The sequence below is a fragment of the Hemitrygon akajei genome, chromosome 3 (assembly GCF_048418815.1).
Source record: "Hemitrygon akajei chromosome 3, sHemAka1.3, whole genome shotgun sequence".
NCBI classification, from domain to species: domain Eukaryota; kingdom Metazoa; phylum Chordata; class Chondrichthyes; order Myliobatiformes; family Dasyatidae; genus Hemitrygon; species Hemitrygon akajei.
The window spans coordinates 29,358,163-29,382,014 of NC_133126.1; the positions used below are offsets into that span (position 1 = coordinate 29,358,163).

A 23,852-nucleotide genomic window follows, 5' to 3' on the forward strand; every position below is an offset into this window, starting at 1 on the left:
CGGAAGTGGCGGATGCTGGTTATGTTTAAGAGCTGTTTAGGTAAGTATGTGGATAGGAGGGGCATGGAGGACTATAGTTCAGGTGCGGGTCAATTGGATGAGGCAGAATATCAGTTCTGCATGGTCTAGATGGGCAGAAAGGCCTGCTTCTGTGCTGTATGGCTCTATGACTGTGAAGCATTTGATAAAGCTGTTAGCTGCATTTAAGATTCCTGGAACTAACAACACGAGCAACTGATCTGGTGAGGAAAATGGTCAAGCAGTACAAGACAAAGAATAGGGATAATTGGCAGGTGTTCAATTTGGCAGCGTGTCCTGCAGCGATCTGTGCTGGGTTCTCAACTATTTACTGTATTTATAAATGACTTAAAAGATGGATGGAAAGCTATATATCAAAGTATGCTGATGACACAAATATTGGAAGCATTGTAAGCAGGGTGGATGGCTGCATCAAGTTACAAAGAGATATTAATAGATTGAATGAATGGGCGGGATTGTGGCAGATGGATTTCAGTATGAGGTCATTCATACTGGGCCTGAAGAGAATCAAACACAGCTTTCTCTAAATGGAAGAAAATACTTGCTGCGAAGATCCAAAGAGTTTAGGGCTTATTCAGGAGGACTACTGAAAACAAAACCACAAGACATAGGAGCAGAATTAGGCCATTTGGCCCATCAAGTCTGCTCCGCCATTTTATCAGGGCTGATCCATTTTTCCTCTCAGCCTCAATCACCTGCCTCTCCCCCCCATATCCCTTCATGCCCTGACCAATCAAGAATCTATCAACCTCTGCTTTAAATATACATACATACTAGCTTCCACAGCTGCCTGTGGCAACGAATTCCACAGATTCACCACTCACTGGCTAAAGAAATTCCTCTTCATCTCCGTTCTAAAACCACGCCCTTCTATTCCTAGGCTGTCCCCTCTGGTCAGACTCTCCCACCATAGGAAATATCCACTCCATATCTAGCCTATCAAATCCTTTCACCATTCGATAGGTTTCAATGAGGTTACCCCTCATTCTTCTGATTCCAGTGAATACAGGCTCATCAAATGCTTTTCATATGACAAGCAGTTCAACCCGTTCATTTTCATGAACCTCCTTTGAACCCTCTCCAGTTTCAGCAAATCCTTTCTAAGATAAGGGACCCAAAATTGCTCACAATACTCCAAGGCCTCACCAGTGCTTTGTAAAGTCTCAGTATTATCTCCTTGCTTTTATATTCTATTCCTCTCAAAATGAATGCTTTGCCTTCCTCACCACAGACTCAACCTGCAAATTAACCTTTAGGGAATTCTGCACAAGGACTCCCCAGTCCCTTTGCTCCTAATTTTTTTGTATTTTCTCTCCATTTAGAAAATAGTTAACCATTTCATTTCTTCTATCAAAGTGCATGACCATACATTTCTGTATTCCATCTGTGACTACTTTGTCCATTCTCCTGATCTAAGTCCTTCTGTAGCCTCTTTATTTCCTCAAAACTACCTGGCCCTTCACCTATCTTTGTATCATCTGCAAACTTTGCAACAAAGCCATCAATTCCATTATCCAAGTCAGTAACATATAACCGGTCCCAACATAGACCCCTATGGAGCACTACTAGTCACTGGCAGCAAACCAGAAAAGGTATTCCAGATTCGTCAGGCGACATTTTCCCTTGAGGAAACCATGCTGACTATGGCCTATTTTATCATGTGCCTCCAAGTACCTCAAACCCCCATCCTTAACAATCGACTCCAACATCTTCCTAACCTCTGAGGTCAGACTAACTGGCCTATAATTTCCTTTCTTCTGTCCCTCTCCCTTCAAGAGTGAATTGACATTTGCAATTTTCCAGTATTCCGGAATCATTCAAGAATCTAGTGATTCTTGAAAGATAATTAATAATGCCTCCACAATCTCTTCAGCGACCTCTTTCAGAACCCAGTTGTGTAGACCATCTGGTCCAGGTGACTTATCTATCTTCAGACCAAGAACCTTCTCCTGAGTAATGTTAACTTTACAGACTTCATGACCACCGACACTTGGAATTTTCAACATACTGCTAGTGTCTTCCACAGTGAAAACTGATGCAAAATAATCATGTCACAGTATATATAACCCGAGTAGAAGAGAACAAGAAAGGATAAGTGAGTCAGAGTATGATAGTGTAATATGATTAGAGTAATGTGATTACAGTGCCAGTGGCCTGGGTTCAATTCCCACCATTCTCTGTAAGGAATTTGTAATGTTCTCCCCGTGAGCGTGTGGGTTTCCTCCAGGTCCTCCTGTTTCAACCCACACTCTAAAGACATACTGGTTAGGGCTAGTGAGTTGAGGGCATGCTATGTTGGTGCCAGATGTGGGCAACACAACACAATCCTTGCTGATGTGATTTGGCACAAACAGCACATTTCACTGTATGTTTCGATGTATTGATGTACTGTACCTATGACAAATAAAGCTCATATACAGCACAGAAACAGGCCCTCTGTCCCAACTTGTCCTTGCCATACACGTACCTAAGTGAACTAGTCCCATTTGCCTGTGCTTAGCCCATATCCTTCAAAGATTTTCTACCTTTGTACCTGTATACATGCCTACTAAATGTTGTAATTGTACCTGCTTCTACCACTTTATCTGGCACACTATTCACTGTGTAAAAAAGTTGACCCTCAGGTCTCCTTTAAGTTCCCCCCCTCACCTTAAACCTGTGCCCTCCAGTTTTACAGTTCCTGATGCTAGGAAAAAGATGTGATCATTCACCCCATTTATGTCCCTCATGATTTTAGACTTCCCTCAGGACATCTTAGTCTCCACGATGCAGGGGAAACAGAGAACACAGAATTATACAAAATGGTACAGTCAATGTTGTGTCAACTCTTTAACCTACTCTCAGATCAGTCAAATCCTTCCCTCCCACATAGCCCCCCATTTTTCTATCATCCAACCCTCTCCTGATAAATTAATCCTCTCTGATTTTTTCTATACCCTTTTCAGCTTAATGACATCCTTCCCATCAGGTGGCAAGGTAAAGTAGTGGTTAGCTTAATGCTCTAGTGTGCCAGTGATCAAGATTCAATTCCTGCTGCTGTCTGTAAAGAGTTCTCCCCGTGACTGCATGGGTTTCCTCTAAATGCTCTTGTTTCCTCCCATACGACGGCTCCAAAGACGTATGGTTTAGGGTTAATAAATTGTGGATGTACCCAACTCATCCTTGGATTGCGTTGGTTGTTGATGCAAATGACGCGTGTGTTTTCATGGACGTGACACATAAAGCTAGTCTTTAATCTTTAACTTTTAACTGGATACCCAGAACTCACACAATACTTCTGACATGGTCTCACCAACATCTTCAACAGCTGTGACACAACAACCAAACTCTTTTACTCATTGCATTGACCTAAGACAACAAATGTGTCAAATGCCTTCTTTGCCATCTTGCCTACTGGTGTCCCTGGTTTCAGGGGAAAAAGTCTGTATTCACACTTCTGTTGGAGCACCCTGAGCACCCTAGTCCTAAAGACATTTTGACCTCAGAGGAAGATCTATGTAGATTCACCAGAATAGATACCTGACTCCAAGAGTTAAATGACAAGGGTTAGGTCTTGGCACTTTATGTGCCTAAGCATACTAGAGACAAAAAGCTGCTCAAAAATTGGAGGTCCTCTTTTCCTGATATGTGCCACTGTTAAATAGTGGCATGGTAACACACTGGTTAGCGTAATGCTTTACGCAATCAGAACATTGGGGTCAAATTCTTCTGGCTGTCTGTAAGGTGCACGTATGTTCTCCCTATGACTGTGTGGGTTTCCTACGGGTGCTCCGACTTCCTCCCACACTCCAAAGATGTACAGGTTCGGGTTAATAAGTTGTGGGCATGCTATGTTGGTGCCAGAAGTGCAGCGACACTTGTGGGCCAGCCAGCACGTCCTCAGACCGTGTTGGGCGTTGACGCAAACAACACACTTCACTTCATGTTTTGATATTTCAACTTCATTATTTGTACATGTGACAAATAAAGCTAATCTTTAATCTCAAAGATCCAGAGGTTCCTAGGTTTCCAGCCATTATGACACCATCAAGCATATGAATGGCAAACCGCATTCAATGATCTAACTAATAGCAAGGAAAAAGCAAAAATATTAATCACTTTCAGGCAAGGGTAGTCTAGGACTTTATTCCCTGGAACACTGGAGATTGAAGGGTGACTTGAAAGAGGTAATCAAGACCGAGAGGGCATAGACTGGATGAAAGCGCATTCTCTTTTTCCCAGGGAGGGAGTACTAAAAACAAGAGGGCATAGAGTTTAAGATCAGAGGAGAGAGATTTAAGAGACATCAGGGGTGGTTTCTTCTTGCACAAGGGGTGGGGTGCATATTTGGAATGATCTGCCAGAAATAGTGGTTGATGTGAGCACATTAAAAGGGATTTATATAAGTACGTAGATAGGAGAGGCTTAGAGGGCTATGGGGCAAATGTGAGCAGATGGGACTAGCTCGCTAGGCAACACACCATGTATGAATGTATAGTTCCCAGGTCTCTCAAGTCCATGTCTGGGTGCTGTTTTGTCAGCGTTATTGCTTATGATCGATCCTATGATGCCACCAGGTGAACTGAATGCACTTTGATGTTCTCTCAGCCCATATTTCCAATGTGCTGTGTCCAATATACGGGTCACAATTTAACTGTATATGATTATCAAGAGCTATTTTTGTATGTGAAGCACTCAGAGGAATGAGGAGCTGTAAGTTTATAGCAATTATTATGTTTTTCAAACTGGACGCCAATGAAGTCTCAAAGCTACTGATCTAGAGGTTCAGAGGGCTATGGAGTAAACACGGGTAGATGGGATTAGCTTGCTGGGCAACACAGTTAGCATGGGTAAGTTGGGACAAAGGGCCTGTTTCTATGCTATAACTATGTGACGCTGTATAATTACTAGGTTGCTTCGGAGCAGGCTAGAAAAGGAGCAGTGTGCAGATAGTACCAGAAAGCTCTGGAAATACTCCATCAATACCCAGTACTCCATTGAAAGAGAGATCAATAAACCTATAGATACTAAAATCAGCGAAGGTTAGTGAACAGGCAAGAGTTGTTTGATCTTACCGAATGGAGCATCAGGCACAAGGGGCCAAATCACTTACTCCTGGCTCTAATTCCTCGTATGCAACACACAAGAGGCTGAAGAACTCAGCAGGTTAGGCAGCTGCTGAGCTCCTATGGAGGGAAGTGGACAGTTGATGTTTTGGGTCAAGGTCCTTCACTTGGACTGGAAAGGAGGAGCGGAGAGAGCCAGTATAAAAAGTACAGGGGGAGGGGTGGAGCAAGCGCTGGGGAATCTGGTTGGGGGTGCTGATAACCCAGGTGAAGGGGGAAGATCACAAATAATGTAAGAAGCTGGGAAGTGATGGTTGGAAGGGATAACAGGCTGAAGATGATGGAGACAACAGTGGACCATGGAATAAAGGGAAGGAGGTGAGGAGGAGAACTAAAGGAAGGAAGGTGTGGGTGATGGGCAGACTGAGAGGGGAACGGAGGGGAAGAGATTTAGTGATGTAGACTGGTGGGATAAGGGAAAATCAAGGCCAGTGGTTACCATAAATGAGAGAAATTAACATTCATGCTGGCAGGTTAGAGACTACCAAGGCGAAATGTGAGGTGCTCTTCCTCTAGCCTCAACTTGTCATTATAGGAGGCCGTGGACATTTATTCAGTGTGGGAGTGGGAAGTGGAATTAAAGTGGGAGATCCCAGCTGGTTCTATTTCCTCTTGTCCAGTGAAGGGTCTCAGCTTGTAACATTGACTGTTTATTCCCTCCCACCCCCCCACCCCCATAGACATCACCTGACTTGCAGTGTTCCTCCAGAATTTTGTGTGCGTTCTCAAAATTTCCAGCATCTGCAGAATCTTTTGTGTTTATGATCTATTTCTCCTTGGTTGCGCCTCAGAAACCTGCCACCCTGAATCATTAACAAAGCCGGAAAATCACAGATGCATGGTAGTGAAAACTTTATCACATACCTACTGGGAAGAGTTGCAAATTAACCAGCTCTGAATACATTTTAAGAATTCTAACAACCCTAAAATGCCCAACTCTCCTACAGCAACAGGGTGATTAATGCCTTGACGGTCTAGGCAAGATGTTCAACTTTATTTGCTATGCAAGATTCCTTGGTATCTCACATACCTATGTATACTGGATACGGACAACAGAGATGTGGTTAACAAACAGAGATAAGAGCTGAACCAATTAGCATCTGAATAAAAGACTCATTTGAAAGGGCATTAGACATCAGCAAGGATGAGATAACGAAACAGGCTACAAATAGCCCATGTTCTTTGAAGGAGCTGAATTTATTTAAAATTCTGAGTGCATGCTACAGAATAATAACTCAATTTAATCTAATCGTAAAATGGAAAGTTAAAATGAAAAATAAACAGCATTGTTGATTCTTTTGCCCAAAGGTAGACTTCCTCAATAAACTTCTGTAGATGTAACATTAGGTGGGTCCTAAATCAAATAGGAAAGACCCCAGCAGAAATTGGTCAACATGGATTTAATGTAATTGTTAGAAATCAGGAAAATAGTTTCCCCCAGAGGGTGTTGGGCATCTGGAACTCACAGCCCAGAAGGTTATTGGGGAGGGGGTGGGGAAGAAACCCTGTCGCATTTAGTCATAGAATCTGTATCAGGTTTATTATCACTGACTTATAGGATGTGAAGTTTGTTTAGTGGTAGCAGCACAGTGAAGTACATAAAATGAGCATAAATTACAAAGTAAATAAATTCTGCAAATAGAAAAGAATAATTAAGTAGTTTTCATGGGTTCACAGACCATTCAGAAATCAGATGGTGGAGAGAAAGAAGGTGTTTCTATACAACACGTCAACAGGTCCTGTAGAAAAGCTCATCTATAATGGTCACGATGTCTATCTGAGCTAGTCCCATTTGACCTGCCAAAATGTCTTTTAGACATTATAATTGTATTCACCTTTATCACCTTCTCCAACAGCTCTCCTCTTACACCCACCACTACCTGTGTGGAAAAGTTGCCTCTCAGGTCCCTTATAAATTTTCCCCTCTCATCTTAAACCAATGCTCCCCAGTCTTAGACTCACTTACCCTTGGGAAAAGACTGTGACCATCCACCTTATCAACACCTGTCTTGTTCTTTATGAGTTTTGTAAGGTCATGTGTCAGCCTCCTACACTCCAGGGAAAATGCCCCAGCTTGTCCTTATAACTCAAGCCTACCAGTGCTGGTAACATCCCTGTGAATCATAATAGAGTCATAGAATAATGCAGCACGGAACCAGGCCCTTCAGCCCAACTGGTCCGTGCCATCCAAAATCCCCTCCTTAGACCCATTTGGTAGCACTTGATGCCTATCCTCCCTAAATCTTTTCTACTTTTGAACCTTTTAAATATTCAAAGTTCAAAGTAAAACTTATTATCAGAGTTCATACATGTTACCAAATCTATAGAACAGTAACTGTAAACAGGATCAATGGACAACAAACTGTGCAAAGCAATTATAAATAAATACAGGCAGTCCCCGGGTTACGAACGAGTTCCGTTCCTGAGTCCCTGTTTAAGTCAGATTTGTACGTAAGTCAGAACAGGTACATCCGGTATTATTTAGCCTCAGTTAGTCAAACGTTTTGTCTTAGTATATAGTATATATTTTACTGTTCTATGCATATAAAACACTTAAGAAACGTAAGTATTTCAATAACTAAACCACTGTGTTGCTTAGTAATAACTGTAGCCTTCATTGGGCAGGGCCTTTCACATGCTCAGGATGTCATTCTTTCTGGTGCAGGGGAGGGTTGATGTTTCTCCCTGTACGATTTTCATATTCTTTGTTTCATGGCTATCTGGAGAGGATGAATTTCAGAGTTGGATATGGATACATGCTTTGATAATAAATTAACTTTTGAACCTTTGAAATCAGCTGGCATTCTTGCTCTGTCAGTGCCCAGGTGTATTTCACAGACATGCCAGGAATAACATTAGCACAGGCTTGGGAGTGACAGACATGCTCCCACACTTTACTACTAATCACTCATCCCACTGAGCATCCCTTCAGAAAGAGGCTCCTAACATATCAGAGAACACCAGGTACTGAGTGAGGTGGTAATGCTGTATAAAATAGTCACTTTTCACAGTGACAACCAGGGCAAGGTTCTGAGGGCACTCATCAGCCCTGGAACTGAATCCCGACTGGATCTGAATAGTTTCAGGAGCCGTTGGACAGAACAGAGGAAAGCATGTACTAACAGGCGCAAGGACAGCTTCTACCTTGCTGTTATAAGATTACTGAATGTTTCCATAGTATAAAATGGACTCACAATCTACCTGGTCCTGACCTCCCAGTCATGTCGATTGTCTGCACTGCAGTATCTCTGTAACTGTTATATTTTATTCTGCATTATGGATGGCATGTAGAAGAAAGATCTTTAATGTACCTCAGTAAATGTTATAATAATATTAAACAAATTTACAATCCCAGAAGCAAGTTAGGTTGGTAAAACCCATTTACATCTTAAAATCCAAGAGTCATACTTGCTCCAGAACTCATTGAACACAATATTTATGGAGAACCTATTATATGACATTCAGGATAGCATTTATATATCAAATAGAACAATAAAATATCTTAAAATTGCAGTGCAAGCACACCCTTTTGATAGTGTGGAAATAGAAATGCTCAGTGTGGTTTAAATGGTGCTTTGTAATGTTGCAATATAGAGTCCCAACCTTTATATCAGAATCAGAATCTGATTCAGGTTTATTATCACAGGCATGTGTCATGAAATTTGTTAACTTAGCAGCAGCAGTTCAATGTAATACATAACAATTTACAAAGAAAAATAAATATATAAATCAATTACAGTAAATATTGAATAGATTAAAATAGTGCAAAAACAAAAATAATATATATTTTTTACAAGTAAGGTAATGTTAATGGGTTCAAGGTCCAAATTGAAATCAGATGACAGAGGGGAAGAAACTGTCCCTGAATCACTGAGTGTGTGCCTTCGGGCTTTTGCATCTCCTTCCGGATGGTAGCAATGAGATGAGGGCATGCCCTGGGTGATGGGGTTCTTAATAATGGATGTCGCCTTTCTGAGGCATTGCTCCTTGAAGATGTTTTGGGTACAATGGAGGCTAGTACCTAAAGTACCTAAGTTGGATCTGACTAATTTTATGACTTTCTGTAGCTTCTTTCAGTCCTGTGTAGTAGCACCCCCCATACCAGACAGTGATGCAACCTGTCAGAAAGTTCTCCATGGTACATCTGAAGAAGTTTTTGAGTGCTTTAGTGGACAGACCAAATCTCTTCAAACTCCTAAAGAAATATAGCTGCTGTCTTGTCTTCTTTATAGCTGCATCGTTATGTTGGGATCAGGTTAGATCCTCAGAGATCTTGACACCCAGGAACTTGAAATTACTCTCTCTTTCCTTTTCTGATCCCTCCATGAGGATTGGTTCATGTTCCCTCGTCTTACCCTTCCTGAAGTCCACAATCAGTTCTTTCATCTTACTGACACTGAGTGCAAGGTTGTTGCTGTGACACCACTCAACTAGCTGATAAATCTCTGTCCTGTACGCCCTCTCATCTCCATCTGAGATTCTGCCAACAAAGGTTGTATCATTAGCAAATTTATAGATGGTATTTGAGCTATGCCTAGCCTCACAGTCATGGGTATAGAGAGAGCAGAGTAGTGGGCTAAGCACACACCCCTGAGGTGTACCAGTGTTGATCGTCAGCGAGAAGGAAATATTATCACCAATCACACAGATTGTGGTCTTCCAGTTAGCAAGTCGAGGATCCAATTGCAGAGGGAGGTACAGAGGCCTAGAGTTCTGTAACTTATTGATCAGGATCGTGGGAATTATGGTGTTGAACGCCGAGCTATACTCAAAGAGCAGCATCCTGACGTAGGTGTTTGTATTGTCCAGGTGGTCTAAGGCTGTGTGAACAGCCACTGAGATTGCATCTGCTGTAGTAGACCTATTGTGAAGAAAGGCAAATTACAGTGGGTTCTGGTCCTTGCTGAGGCAGGAGTTGATTCTAGCCATGACCAACCTCTCAAAACATTTCATCACCACAGAAGTGAGTGCTACTTGATGATAGTCATTAAGACAGCTCACACTGCTCTTCATGGGCACTGGTATAATTGTTGGCTTTTTGAAGCAGGTGGGAACTTCCGACCATAGCAGTGAGAGGTTGAAAATGTCCTTGAATACACCCGCCAGTTGGTTGGCACAAGTTTTCAGAGCCTCACCAGGTACTCCTTCAAGACCTGCCGCCTTGTGAGAGTTCACCCTGTGACAGCTTAACATAAGCCTCCGAGACAGAGATTACAGGGTCACCAGGTGCAGCATGGAACTTCACAGCTGTAGTTATATTCTCCCTTTCAAAGTGGCCATTGAAGGCACTGAACTCATTTGGTAGTGAAGCATCACTGCCATTCGTGCTATTGGATTTCATTTAATAGGAGGTAATGTCTTGCAGACCCTGCCAGAGTTGACATGCATCTGATGTTGCCTCCAACCTCACTCAGAATTGTCTCTTTGCTCTTGAAATAGCTCTCTGCAAGTCATACCTGGTGTTCTTGTACAGACCTGGGTCACCAGATCTAGCCCTCATCCACAGCTCTTGGTTTGAGAACGTACAGCAAGTTTTCGTAAGCACACACTCATCCACACAGGTTTTAATGAAGTTGGTAGCAATTGCAGCATATTCATCTGGATTCTTAGATAAATCCCTGAATACAGTCCATTCCACTGGTTCAAAGCAGTCCTCTAAGTGCTCCTGTCCATTCTTTCTTGGCCTTCACTAGTGGTAGTGCAGTCTTTGGTCTCTGCCTATACTCAGGGAGTAGAAGTACAGGTGATCAGACTTCCCGGTGAAGGCATGGAATAGCACGGTAGGTGGTGTAACAGTGGTCCAGTGTGTTGTTTCCTCTGGTACTATAAGTGATTTGTTGATGGTAATTACTAAGTGATTTTCTTTCAGGCTGGCCTGGTTAAAATCCTCCAAAATGATGGTAAAGGTGATTTTATGCCCAACCCTATAAAGGCTGTTAATTGAGAGTAGCACAATAGCATAGCGCTATTATAGTGCCAGCTACCCGAAAAGCAGGTTAAGTTCCACCACTGCCTGTGAGGAGTTTGTACGTTCTTCCTCCAGGTGCTCCGGTTTCCTCCCACAGTCCAAAGATATAACAGCTACGGCTAGCGAGTTGTGGGCATGCTACGTTGGCACCAGAAGCGTGGCAATGCTTGCTGGCTGCCTCCAACACAATCCTTGGGCTGTGCTGGCTGTTGACGCAAGTGGCGCATTTCACCACGTTACGATGTACGTATGACAAATACTGATCTTTTATCTTTAAATCTCTGACAGCTTAAGATATAGGACACACATAGATCTTGGCTATTTTAGAACAGTCCGAGGATTTTAGCCTCTATCAGCCTGTTTGGGCAGTGCGTTCCACACCTCGTCATTATTCCCTGGGGCAGGAAAATGGAAAACAGACAAAAGCTCAGAACAGATGAGCTTGAAGCCCTGTTGCAGTCAGAATACAATGACGTCCCTTTCGAACATAAATGAGGAAGAATTTCTTTAGCCAGAGGTTGGTGAATCTGTGGAATTCAATGCTGGCTATATAGGTAGTCCCCAAGTTACGAATGTCCGACTTATGGACAACTCGTACTTACGAACTGAGGAAGGAGAACGCTGTCCGCCATTTTAAGTTGTTGCCATTGACACTGTGTTGAGTGTTTAACTTTGTATTTGGCTTAAATTTTTCTTAGTAAGATTCACCTTGACCCTGTACCCCCCCCCCCACCCCCATTCCAGTCAGCTGCTGGCGCAGTGAGATCAGCGCTGGGCTCGAGTTCGATCTAGTGACAGACCGCTCCCGTGCTGGGTTGATGCCGATCCAGTGATTCCCGTATCATCCATGCCAGGTTAATGTCGAGCTCGCAACTCGACCTCGTTAAAAAAAACACTGCCACCTCCAGTTTAAATTCCCACGCGGAATATTGTGGAGGATCAAATACCCAAACCCAGCACAGACCCCACTTGTCCCATTTAGCCTGTCTCAGTGCGGTGGAGTTTAGGACCCGGGGAATTCAGTGTGATGGTCCTTAGGACCCAGCAGACCTCGGGAGCCGGTGCAGCTCGGGACCCGCCGCCCGCAGTGTTTCTGTTCCATTGATGGGAAGCGATCGCGATTGAAAATAAAATGGAAATAATAAAGCGTTTGGGAAGAGGTGAAATGCCATCAGTCATTGGAAAAGCGTTAGGCTACAGTCGGTCAACAATTGGAACGATTTTAAAGGGTAACGGATAAAGTGAGAATAATGGAGCATGTGAAAGGACCTGCCCTGATGAAAGCTACAATTATTACTAAGCAACGCAGTAGTTTAATTATTGGAATACATACGTTTCTTAAGTGTTTTATATGCATGGAAAGGTAAAATATATACTGTATACTAAGACAAACATTTGACTAACTGACGCTAAATTATACCAGATGTACTTGTTCTGACTTATGTACAAATCCGACTTAAAGACAGACTCAGGAATGGAACTCGTACATAACCCGGGGACTGCCTCTATTTAAAGCAAAGGTTGATAGGTTCTTGATTAGCAAAAGCGTCAAAGGTTAGGGGGAGATAGCAGGAGATAAACGGTGACAATTTGTGGGCAGCTCACAAAACTTCTAGATATACCGTGCTTCTTTTGAGGTACTATTGTTGAAAACTGCAGAGTGTAATTTCCCTTTAAGAAATGGACATCTGAATTACCTAAACAAACTAGTGATTTTAAGGAGGAGCGGTCTCCTCCTCCTTTCCTTTCTCCTATAGTCCACTTCCCTGTCCTATCAGATTCCTTCTTCTCCAGCACTGGACCTGGTTTGACCCATTACTTTACAACAAGCCTCCTTCCCCTCCTCTCACTTTTTTATTCTAGCATCTTCCCACTTCCTTCTCAGTTCTGAAGAAGGGCATCAGACCAAAACATCGACTGCTTATTCATTCCTATAGATGCTGCCTCACTTGCTGAGTTCCTCAAGCATTTTGTCTTTGTTGCTCTGGATTTCCAACATCTGTAGAATCTCTTGTGTTTATGATTTTATTATTTTTTTTGTATTTGCACATTGGTTGTTTGTCCCTCTGTCTGTGTGCAGTTCTCCATGGATTCTATTATACTTCTTTGTTCTACTGGACACACTTGAAAGAAAATGAAACTCAAGGTAGCATATGGTGACATATATTTACTTTAATAATAAATTTACTTTGAAGTTTGGAAGATTACAGGGAGAAGGCAGAAGAGTGGGGTTGAGAGGGTTAATAAGCCAGCCATGATGGAATGGCAGAGCAGACTTGATGGTCTGAATGGCCGAACTCTGTTCATATGTCTTATGGACTTACGCAGAAAGAAGGACAGAACTGTGCAATGGCCAAATAAAACACAAACACACAGAGCAGCAGGATACATTAAATATTTATGAAAGCCAATACTAATGGTTGGCGTTCTGTCGTGAGTCATTTAACTGTGATCAGGGTAAACAACCCAGGGAGATGCGCAGTCCTGAACTGAAAGACATTTAGGACTGCGTGTCCTAAAGAGGTAGAGGTCCTGTAGTAAGCTTTATATTCACAGACACCAGACATGGGTCGCAGTCTTCAATACTCTTATTTTCTTATTTTTAGTACTGACAGGCAAGGACTCGCTGACCTAATTAGACTCAGATAGAGATTAGCTGACTACACATCTCCGCTGTGACTTCTCCCGATGTTTTTTTTCATTGAGATTATTACTAAGCTATTTCTGGGCCTCACAGGGCTGCACTGAATGAAGGCAAGGTCGTTCCCAGCATCATGGATGAGTGGATTAAGCAGTTGCATCCATCTCAGGCTGATCTGCAATGATGTGCTGTTACCTCAGAAAGGCAATTATACATTGAACCTGGGCCAGGTTCACTAAGTTGCTGTTAATGGCCTGGGTGTGAGTCTATAACAAACAACATAAAAAGACCATAAGAAAATAAGGCAGAGGAACAGAATTATGCCATTCAGCCCAAAGAGTCTGCTCTCCCCTTTGATCACAGATGATTTATTTTGCCTCTCAAATCCATTCTTCTACCTTCTCCCCATAACCTTTGATGCCTTTACTAATCAAGAACCTATCAACCTCTGCTTTAAATATACCCAGTGACTTGGTCTCCACAGCCATCTGTAGCAATGAGTTCAACAGATTCACCACCCTCTGGCTAAAGCAAATTCTTCTCATCTCAATTATAAAGGGAAGTCCTTCTATTCTGAGGCAGAGCCCTCTGGTCCTAGACTCCCCCACTACAGCCTGGTGAAATAGGGATATGGCTGCCCTAGCACGTGAAGTCGGTCCAGTGGACTGGATGGATGAGATCTACAGTGAGATCCAATAGCCAGGAAGGGCATGACAAGTCATGGTTATAAACAAGACACCAGTTGAGATGCTTGTTCATACCACTGGACTTGGACTTCTGAGGTTGTGAGAGTGGAACTGCTCCAGTGCAACTTTAAAAACTCTCCCGCACACTGAGTTATCAGACACAACGGATAACCACCATATAATATGAAATTTGTTATTATGTAATTTATAATAATAAATATAACTGGTTCCCCTGCTTCTCTTTCTTCTATAGTCCATACTACTGTACTACCAGATTCCTTCTTCAGCCCTTACACCTATCCCTTCCCAGCTACTTACTTCATCCTCCTTCCCTACAAACCCATCTTCCTCTCACCTGATCTCAGCTATCATCTGCCAGCTTGTACTCCTGTCTACCCCCACCCCCACCACCTGATTCTGACTTCTTCCCCTTTCCTTTCTAGTCATGATGAAGGGCCTCGGGCCAAAATGTTGACTGTTTATTCCTTACCATAGATGCTGCCTGACCTGCCGAGTTCCTTCAGCATTTTGTGTGTGTTGCTCAAGATTTCCAGCATCCGCAGAATCTCTTGTATTTGTAATAATTTTATGTCTTTGTGCAAAGACATTACATTTTTATAAATTAAAAAAAGAAATAAATGTTGCACCGAAAAAACCCCACTGAAGTTGTGTTCATGGACATATCAAAAAGCTGACAGCGAAGGGGAAGAAACTCTAACATTATAAAATATTTGAAGGTGCTTCACAGAAGCATAACAGTTACATAAGTATACTGAGCCACATTAATAAATATGAGAACAGAGAAGTAAAAGCTTGCCCAAGTCTAAGCTTCAAGTACAGGAGGAAAATAAGAAAGGAATGGATTGTTGCTGAAGGAATTGCAGGGTTTTAGCAGCTGAAGGCACAGTCAGTGAAGGTATGAGGGAAATAAATCGAGGGTGCTTAGGGGACCAGAACTGGAGGTGGACACTGATTGGCGAGTGCTGGGGGTCTAAATAGAGGCAAAGTGAACAACTGCCTCATCGCTCCAGAGACCCACGTTCAATCCTGACCCTTAGTGCTTTCTGTGTGGAGGAGTTGGCACATTCTCCTGTAACAGCTTAGGATTCCTTTGGGTATTCCGGTTTCCTCCCACTTGCCAAAGACTTGCAGGTCAGTAGGTTAAACGGCCACTGTAAAGTGCTTCTATGTATCTGGGAGTGTTTGAATCTGGGGGGAGTTCAGAATCAGAATCAGGCTTATTATTACTGACATAGGCAATAAAATCTGTTATTTTGTGCCAGCAGTACTGTGCAAGACAAAAAAATACTATAAGTATCAAAAATAAATAAGTAGTGAGTGCAAAAGACGGACAATGAGTATTTGTTTATGGGTTCATGAACCATTCAGAAATCTGATGGCAGGGAGGAAGACGTTGCTCTTGAATCGCTGAGTGTGGGTCTTCAGGCTCCTGTACCTACTTCCTGAAGGTAGTAAACGAGAAGAAGGCATGTCCCTGAAGGGACTGTGGGGAGAATAAAAGGGGACTGATGTAGAATTTGTACAGATGGACTGATATAGGATTAGTACGGTTGATCAGCATGAGTCTATGACAGGAGAGGACTCTGAACGATTAGACCAGAAGGTTTATAAGTTTAAAATCAAGGTCATGAGATAATGCAGCTTGTCCCCTGTTGCTGTTCTTATTGCATTTCAGCCTGAATTTAATCTTGCAGTGTGCGCACCCGATTGAGCATTGTCCTGAAGACAGATCAGGTACGGGGCTCTGGTCCATTGGAAGGGCTTTTGTTGTCTCAGCTTTAGGTCTGTTTATGCAGACTCAGCAGTTCTTGGGCTTTTGCAGCGCGTTGTCTCCCTGTCTCCCGCCCTCGCACTTGTGTGAATTTAATGCATCAATGTTTGTTCCCATTTCCATGTTATCTCAAAATGACACAAAGCACAGAATGAGAAATGGGTTTATTATCACTGACTGTTGTCATGAAATTTGCTGGTCTGTGGCAGGAATACTCTGCAATATATAAAAAATTACTATACATCATAAAAAGAAAGAATTAATGGATAAATAAATAAGTAGTGCAAAAAGAGAGTTAAACAGAGGTAGTATCCATGGGTTCATGGATGGTTCAGAAATCAGATGACAAAGGATGCTTTGTCCTAAAATGTTCAGTGTGTGTCTTCAGGCTTCTGTACCTCCTTCCAGAAGGTAGTAATGAGAAGAGGACATGTCCTGGGTGGTGGGAGTCCTTAATGATGGACACCACCTTTCTGAGGTACTGGCTTTTGAAGATGTTCTCACTAGTGCCCGTGATGGAGATAGCTGAGTCTACAACCCTCTGCAGCTTTTTTGGATCTTGCGCACTGGCGCCTCTACACTAGATGGAGATGTGACTGACCAGAGTGCTGTTCCGGCTCGTAAGAGAATCCCTCCTGAGGTACAACAGCAGTGTCTGCCAGCTGCCCTTACTCAAGCAGACAGCAGGCTCACAGCTGAGGCTCCACTCTGTCTACACAGTCTCCCAACAGAGGGAGTTGGTCAATTACAGTTGCAGGGGGGCACAGCAGATAGCCTATCAGTGCCAGCAGTATTAGCAGGGTTTTCAATTCCCACTGCAGTATGTAAGGAACTTGTACATTCTCTGTGACTGCACAAGTTTCCTCTTAGTGCTCTGGTTTCCTCCCACCTTCCAAGATGTACGGGTCAGCATCATTAAGTCTTGTGCATGCTATGTTGGCAACACTTGCACAGCACAACTCAAATGATTCGATTTGCAACAAGTGGTGCATTTCACTGAATGTTTCGATATTTCAATGTACACAAGTAACTCTTTCATCTTGGAATGTGTAACAGAAAGTGAGAGAAGGAGTTCCTTCATTCCACCCCAACCTTGCTGTACTGAAACACCCACTATTCCTGAGGTCAACATCAACAGCTGCACAAACCAGTGAAACCTTCCTCATCTGAGATGCACCGAGATACGGTATTTATCCACTGATGAAGTACAGAGTGACAAAGCATGCAAACTGCTCCATGCTGACCGCAGCATCATACCTGCTACATCCAGCTGCCCACATTCGGCCCATAATTCTCCATGCTGCTCCCCTCCTTGTACCTATCCAAATGTCTTTTAAATGTTACAAATGTACCTGCCTTGTCCACTTATTCCGGTAGCTCAATCCAAGTACCCTATTGAAAGAAATTACCTCTCCGGTCTCTTTTAAATCTCACCACTCTTTCTGAGCCTACTGGTTCAGGATTCCCCAACCCTGGGGAAAAGACGATGACCATCCACCTTATCCATATCCTTCATACAGTCATCGAGAAGTACAGCTCAGAATCAAGCCCTTCGGCCCATCTAGTCCATGCCAAAATCATTTAGCCTGCCTATTCTCATCGAACTTGCATCAGGACTGTAGCCCTCCATTCCCCTGCTATCCATGTACCAATCCAAACTTCTCTGAAATATTGAAATCGAGCTCGCGTTCACCACATGCTGGCAGTTCATTCCACACACTCACAACCATCTGAGTGAAGAAGTTTTCCCTCATGTTCCCCTTAAACTTGTCACCTTTCACCCTTCACCCATGACTTTTGGTTGTAGTCCCACCCAAGTTCAGTGAAAAAAGCCTGCTTGCATTTACCCTACCTATAGCCCTCATAATAGTATATACCTCAATCTTCTATGTTCTAAAGAATGCAGTCCTAACTTATTCAATTTTTCCTTATAACTCAGGTCCTCCAGACCCCGCAACATCCTTGTAAATTTTCTCTATAGTCTTTCAACCTTATTTACATCTTTCCTGTAGGTAGGTGACAACACTGCACACAATACTCCAAATGAGGCCTCACCAATGTCTTATACAACTTCAACAGAACATCCCAAATCTTGTTTTGGCCATTCATGGCCAATGTGCCAAAAGCTTTCTTTATGACCCTATCTATCAGTGACGCCACTTTCAACGAATTATGGACCTGTTTTCCCAGATCATTTTGTTCTAGATAGATAGATAGATAGATACTTTATTCATCCCCATGGGGAAATTCAACTTTTTTCCAATGTCCCATACACTTGTTGTAGCAAAACTAATTACATACAATACTTAACTCAGTAAGAAAATATGATATGCATCTAAATCACTATCTCAAAAAGCATTAATAATAGCTTTTAAAAAGTTCTTAAGTCCTGGCGGTAGAATTGTAAAGCCTAATGGCATTGGGGAGTATTGCACTCTTCAGAGCTCCACCATTTACTGCGTAAGACCTACCCTGGTTGGCCCTACAGGAGTGCAAAACCTCACACTTGTCTGCATTAAATTCCATCTGCCATTTTCTCAGCCAACGTAAATCTCTCTGCAAGCCATGGTAACCTTCCTCGCTGCCCACTACACCTCCAATTGGTGTCATCTGGGCAAATTTGCTGAACCAGTTAACCACATTATCATCCAGATTATTGACACAGATGACAAACAGCAAAGGACCAGCACCAATCCCTGTGGCATACCACTAGTCACAGAGCTCCAGTCAGACAGCCAATCCTCTACTACCGCTCTCTGGCTTCTCCCATAAAGCCAAAGGCTAATCCAATTTACAACCTCATCCTGAATGCCGAGCGACTGAACCTTCTTGACCAACCTCCCAAGCAGGACCTTGCTAAAGTCCATGTAGACAACATCCACTGCCTTGCCTTCATCCACTTTCCTGGTAACTTCCTCAAAAAAAACTCTGTAAGATTGGTAAGACATGTTGACTTTCCTTAATCAGTCCCTGTCTATCCAAATACTTATATACCCAGTCCCTTAGAATACCTTCCAATAACTTTCCCATGACTGATGTCAGACTCACCGGCCTATAATTACCTGGTTATGTTTTGAGCCTTTCTTAAACAGGAGAACACATTGGCTATCCCTCAGTCCTCTGGTACCACTCTTGTCACTAAGCATGATTTAAGTATCTCTGCTAGGGTCCCGGCAATTTCTGCACTTGCTTCCCTTAGGGTCCAAGGGAAACACCTTGTCAGGCCCTGGCGATTTATCTACCCCTGATTTGCTTCAGGGTCGCTAACACTTCCTCCTCTGTAACCTGTACAAGGTCCATAAGTTGATGTCACTTTACATCACTTCTATAGATTCTGTATCCATCTCCTGAGTAAATGCAGATGCAAAGTATTCATTTAAATCTCCCCCATCTGTTTTGGCTCCACACATGGATTACCATTCTGGCCTTTCTCCAATTTAGAATCTCAATCCACATAACAGACTTATCTTTTTCCAAATTTACTTTGAAATTAATGGCATTATGATCATTATATGTAAAGTGTTCCCCTGCACAAACTTCTGTCACCTGCCTTGTATCATTCCCCAATAGCAGATCCTGCATTGCGTGCTCTCTCATTGGGAGTTCTATGTACCGATGAAGGAAACTTTCCTGACCACATTTGACAAACTCTATCCCATGTATAGGATTCCCAGTTAATATGTGTAAAGTTAAAATTGATTTTATAAACTTCTATAAGGTCATCCTCATTCTCCTGCGCTCCAAGCAAGGACAACATGGTAGTATAGCAGATAGTGCAACACTTTACAGTGCCAGCGATCACTGACCGGGGTTCAATTCCCGCCACTGTCTGTAAGGAATTTGTATGCTGTCCTCATGACTGTGTGGGTTTCCTCCAGGTGCTCTGGTTTACTCCCATATTCCAGAAAGGTATGATTTGGGATTAATTAGTTGTGGTGCATGCTATGTTGGTGCCAGAAGCATGGCAACAATTGCAGGGTGCCCCAAGCACAATCTCTGATGGTAAATGTCCACTGTTTACTCTTTACCAGAGATGCTGCCTGGCCTGCTGAGTTCCTCCAGCATTTTGTGTGCACTGCAACACATTTCACCATTATGTTTCAATCTACATTTAACCAAGACAACCAATCTTTATATCGTTACAGAATAAAGATCCAGTCTGGCCAACCTTTGCCTATAACTCAGGCTCTCTAGTTCAGGCATCCCTCTTGCACCCGCTCCATCTTGACAATGTATTTCCTATAAAACGGTGACCTAACCTGTAAATACACGTGAGCACCTCTAAGTTCACACAGAAACACACAAAAGCACATTAACACCTCCCAGTGAGAGCAGGCAGCCCTACCTCTTGCCCAGGTTGCTGACGGGTGCAGCCAGTTTCCGGGAGCTGGCAGCTGTTCTTCGCTGGGTTGCTCCCTTCTTGCCGCCACTGGCGCTGCCAGCTCGGTTACCGCTGTCGCTCTCCTCTTTAACTGGAGAGCTGCTGCCCTTGCTGTTCAGATCTCTCAGCACGTCGTAGTTTATCTTGCTGGAGATCTTCTTCTGTTCCAGCATCTTTTCTATAGCTTCGCCCGCCGTACTGGCTTGGATTGGCTCACGTTTCTTTGAGGATTTTCTGGGCTTTGAAGGAGATGGAGAATGGTTTACAGTAAATTCCCTACTCAGTTATCTACCTATTTATTTATTTATAGATACAACACGATAATAGTCTCTTCTAACCCAATGGGTCTACACCGCCCAATTACACCCATATGACCAATTAACCCACAAACCCTGTACACCTTTAGAATATGGGAGGAAATCCTCCCAGTCACAGGGAGAATGTACAAACTCCTCACTGACAACGAAGGCAGTGGAGGCCAATTCTCTGGATGCTTTCAAGAAGGAGCTAGGTAGGTATCTTATGGATAGGGGAATCAAGGGATATGGGGACAAGGCAGGAACCGGGTATTGATAGTAGATGATCAGCCATGATCTCAGAATGGCGGTGCAGGCTCGAAGGGCCAAATGGTCTACTTCTGCACCTATTGTCTATTGAAGTAAACTGAACCTGGGTTGCTGGTGCTGAAACAGCTTTGCTGAATGAGAAGGGTTTCTCATTCAGAGAGAAAGGCCGTGACATTCAAAATCTTGGATAGATTCACATATTTTCTCATTGGTATTTAATTTCTAGTCAGTTGGAACAACAGGGTGAAGGCTGGGCAAGGGAGAGCAATAAGAGCTAAGAAGCAGGAATGGAAATTCAGGGAAGTTATTTCTTTCCTATCAGTGATCACTGGACAGAGACACCATGTGCTCATGTGCATCTTGTGTCTGCACATGCACATACTTACACAAACATGATCGCACAGACATATGCACATGCACGCACGTGCACACACACACAGACACGAGGCATAGTGAGGGACAGGCACAAACATTAGAAAGATTTGAGCAAGACACGCAAAATGCTGGCAGAATTCCGCAGATCAGGCAGCATCTATGGAGAGGAATGATGGATCAAGACTAATGAATATGATACCAGCAAACAGCATCACCAAGAGCAATATTCTCAAGACGGTTCACGGAGAAATTTCTTTCTTTCTTTTTATGTCGTCTTTTTCTTTTAGAAGTGGTTCTGCTACGGTTGGAGTCTGTTATCTACATTCTGGTGGTGTGTCTTCGGGTCAATTGGGTGACCTGGTGCTTTGCTGTCTCTGAGAGGGTACCACAAGGCAATGAGCAAAGCGTGCAGCATGGACGTCAGGAGGCCTGGAGAAGGGCTGTGAGTCCACTATTGACTCTATCGCTCGCCAATTAAAGCACCGAGGAAGGCCAAATTCATCGAGGTGGGTGGGGAGGTGAGCGAGTGTTCAGCGCTGTCTACCAGCATCTGGCTCGCTGCTGCCGGAGGAGGGTTCCTCCTTTTCGCTTGCTGCTCCCGAAGGAAGGTCCTTGCGTTCGAATGATCTCTCTCTCTCCCTCAGTGCTGTCGAGGATGGTTCCACAGCGATTTGTGGATTGTGGACTCTAATCCACATTTATGATGTGCTTCTGGTTTCTGGTTGCTCCTTTTTTGTTGCTCGTTTGGGCAATTCTGAATCAGGGCAGCCTGCAGAAAATGAACACTGAGCTGAACTAAAATATGCCTTCTGATTTTGTATTTCCTGTCTGGGGTTTTTGCCTATTTTTATTTGCTATTTGTGCAATTTTCTATTTTTTTGTGCATGGGGAGTGGGGTTGATGTGTTTCTTTTCTTTGAACAGGTTGGGGTATCATGGTTCTTTGTTTAGTGGCTGCCTGTGGGGAAGGTGAATCTCTGAGTTGTATAAAGCAAACATACTTTGATAATAAACGTACTTTGAACTGTGAAAGGTCTCGGCTGAAACACTGATTGCTTATTCCTCTCCACAGTTTCTCCAGCATGTTGTGTGTGTTGCTCTGGATTACCAGCATCGTCAGAATCTCTTGTGTTTATTAGAAAGGCTTGGCCTGTTCCAAGCATTGCTAGTGACAAGTGACACATCAGAATCAGGTTTTATAATCGCTGCCTTATACGGCAGGAAATATGTTGCTTTGTAGCAGCAGCAAAAACAGTGGTAAGTAGCAGTAGTTGCAACAAGATACAGGACAAAGGGAGGGGAAGAATCAAGAAAGAACTCTATGTTAGCGACTTGGAAAGACTACAGCTGGGGACTCCAGTAAATATTACCTTCTGCTCTTTATAAATCCCAAGTTCCTTCTCTTTGGCTATTCGCTCTTCCTTAGCTGCAAGGAAAGTAAAAGCATTGCGGGAATAGTAAAGGTTCCAGTTCACGTTAAAATTTATTGTCATTCAACTGTACACATGTATACTGCCAGAAGAAATAACCTTCCTCTGGACCAAGGTACACACACAGTACACTCACACATATAATGCATAAAACAGTATTACCACAAATAAATTAACAAATAATAAGGTGCATTTACAACAGATGTTAAAAAGTAAGCAGTATAAGGCCACTGGCTGTTCATGAGTGATGAGATCTGGGTGGTGTCAGGAAGTTCAGTGGTCTCATGGCCTGGGGGAAGAAACTGTTACCCATCCTAACGGTCCTTGTCCTAATACTACTGTACCTCCTGCTCATGGTGGGGGAAGGGGGGGGGGGGGGGTCAAAGATATTGTGGGACGCTTGGGAGGGTTCATTGACAATGCTAACGGCCCTGCATATGCAGCACTCATGATAAATATCTCTGATGGGTGGAAGATCCTCTCAGCAGCCTTCCCAATCTTTTGTAGGGATTTGTGGTCAGATGCATTGCAACTCCCGTACCAGCCTACAGACCGACCCTCAATTCTGCTCCTGTAGAAACTTAGAATGGTGGGGGGGGGGGGGTGGGGAAGATGTGAGAGATGCTGCCGTGCTTTCTTGACTGAAGAAGGAGTGTTGAGGTGAGATCATCCATTATGTGCACTCCCAGATCTTGGTGCTCCTTACTCTCTCACGGAGAACCCATTTATGTACAGTGAGGAGTGGTCAACCTGCACCTTCCTAAAGTCTACAATCATCTCTGTGGTCATGTCCACATTGAAACTCATGCTGTTGTGGTCGCACCATTCTACCAGCCACTCTATCTCCTCTTTGTACACCGCCTCAAAGTA

The 23,852-nt window shown here is 43.3% G+C and overlaps 1 protein-coding gene across 3 annotated transcripts in view; it reads right to left on the reverse strand.

Annotated features, from left to right (window-relative positions):
• Positions 1–23,852, reverse strand: part of brf1b (BRF1 general transcription factor IIIB subunit b) — a 445,784-nt gene that overhangs the window by 63,772 nt on the left and 358,160 nt on the right. For all 3 annotated transcript variants that reach the window (XM_073039442.1, XM_073039443.1, XM_073039444.1), the window contains 2 exons: positions 22,923–22,978; positions 20,577–20,851 (listed from right to left, as the gene is read on the reverse strand). In XM_073039442.1, coding sequence (XP_072895543.1) covers positions 20,577–20,851; positions 22,923–22,978 — 331 coding nt within the window. The remainder of the gene's footprint in view (positions 1–20,576; positions 20,852–22,922; positions 22,979–23,852) is intronic.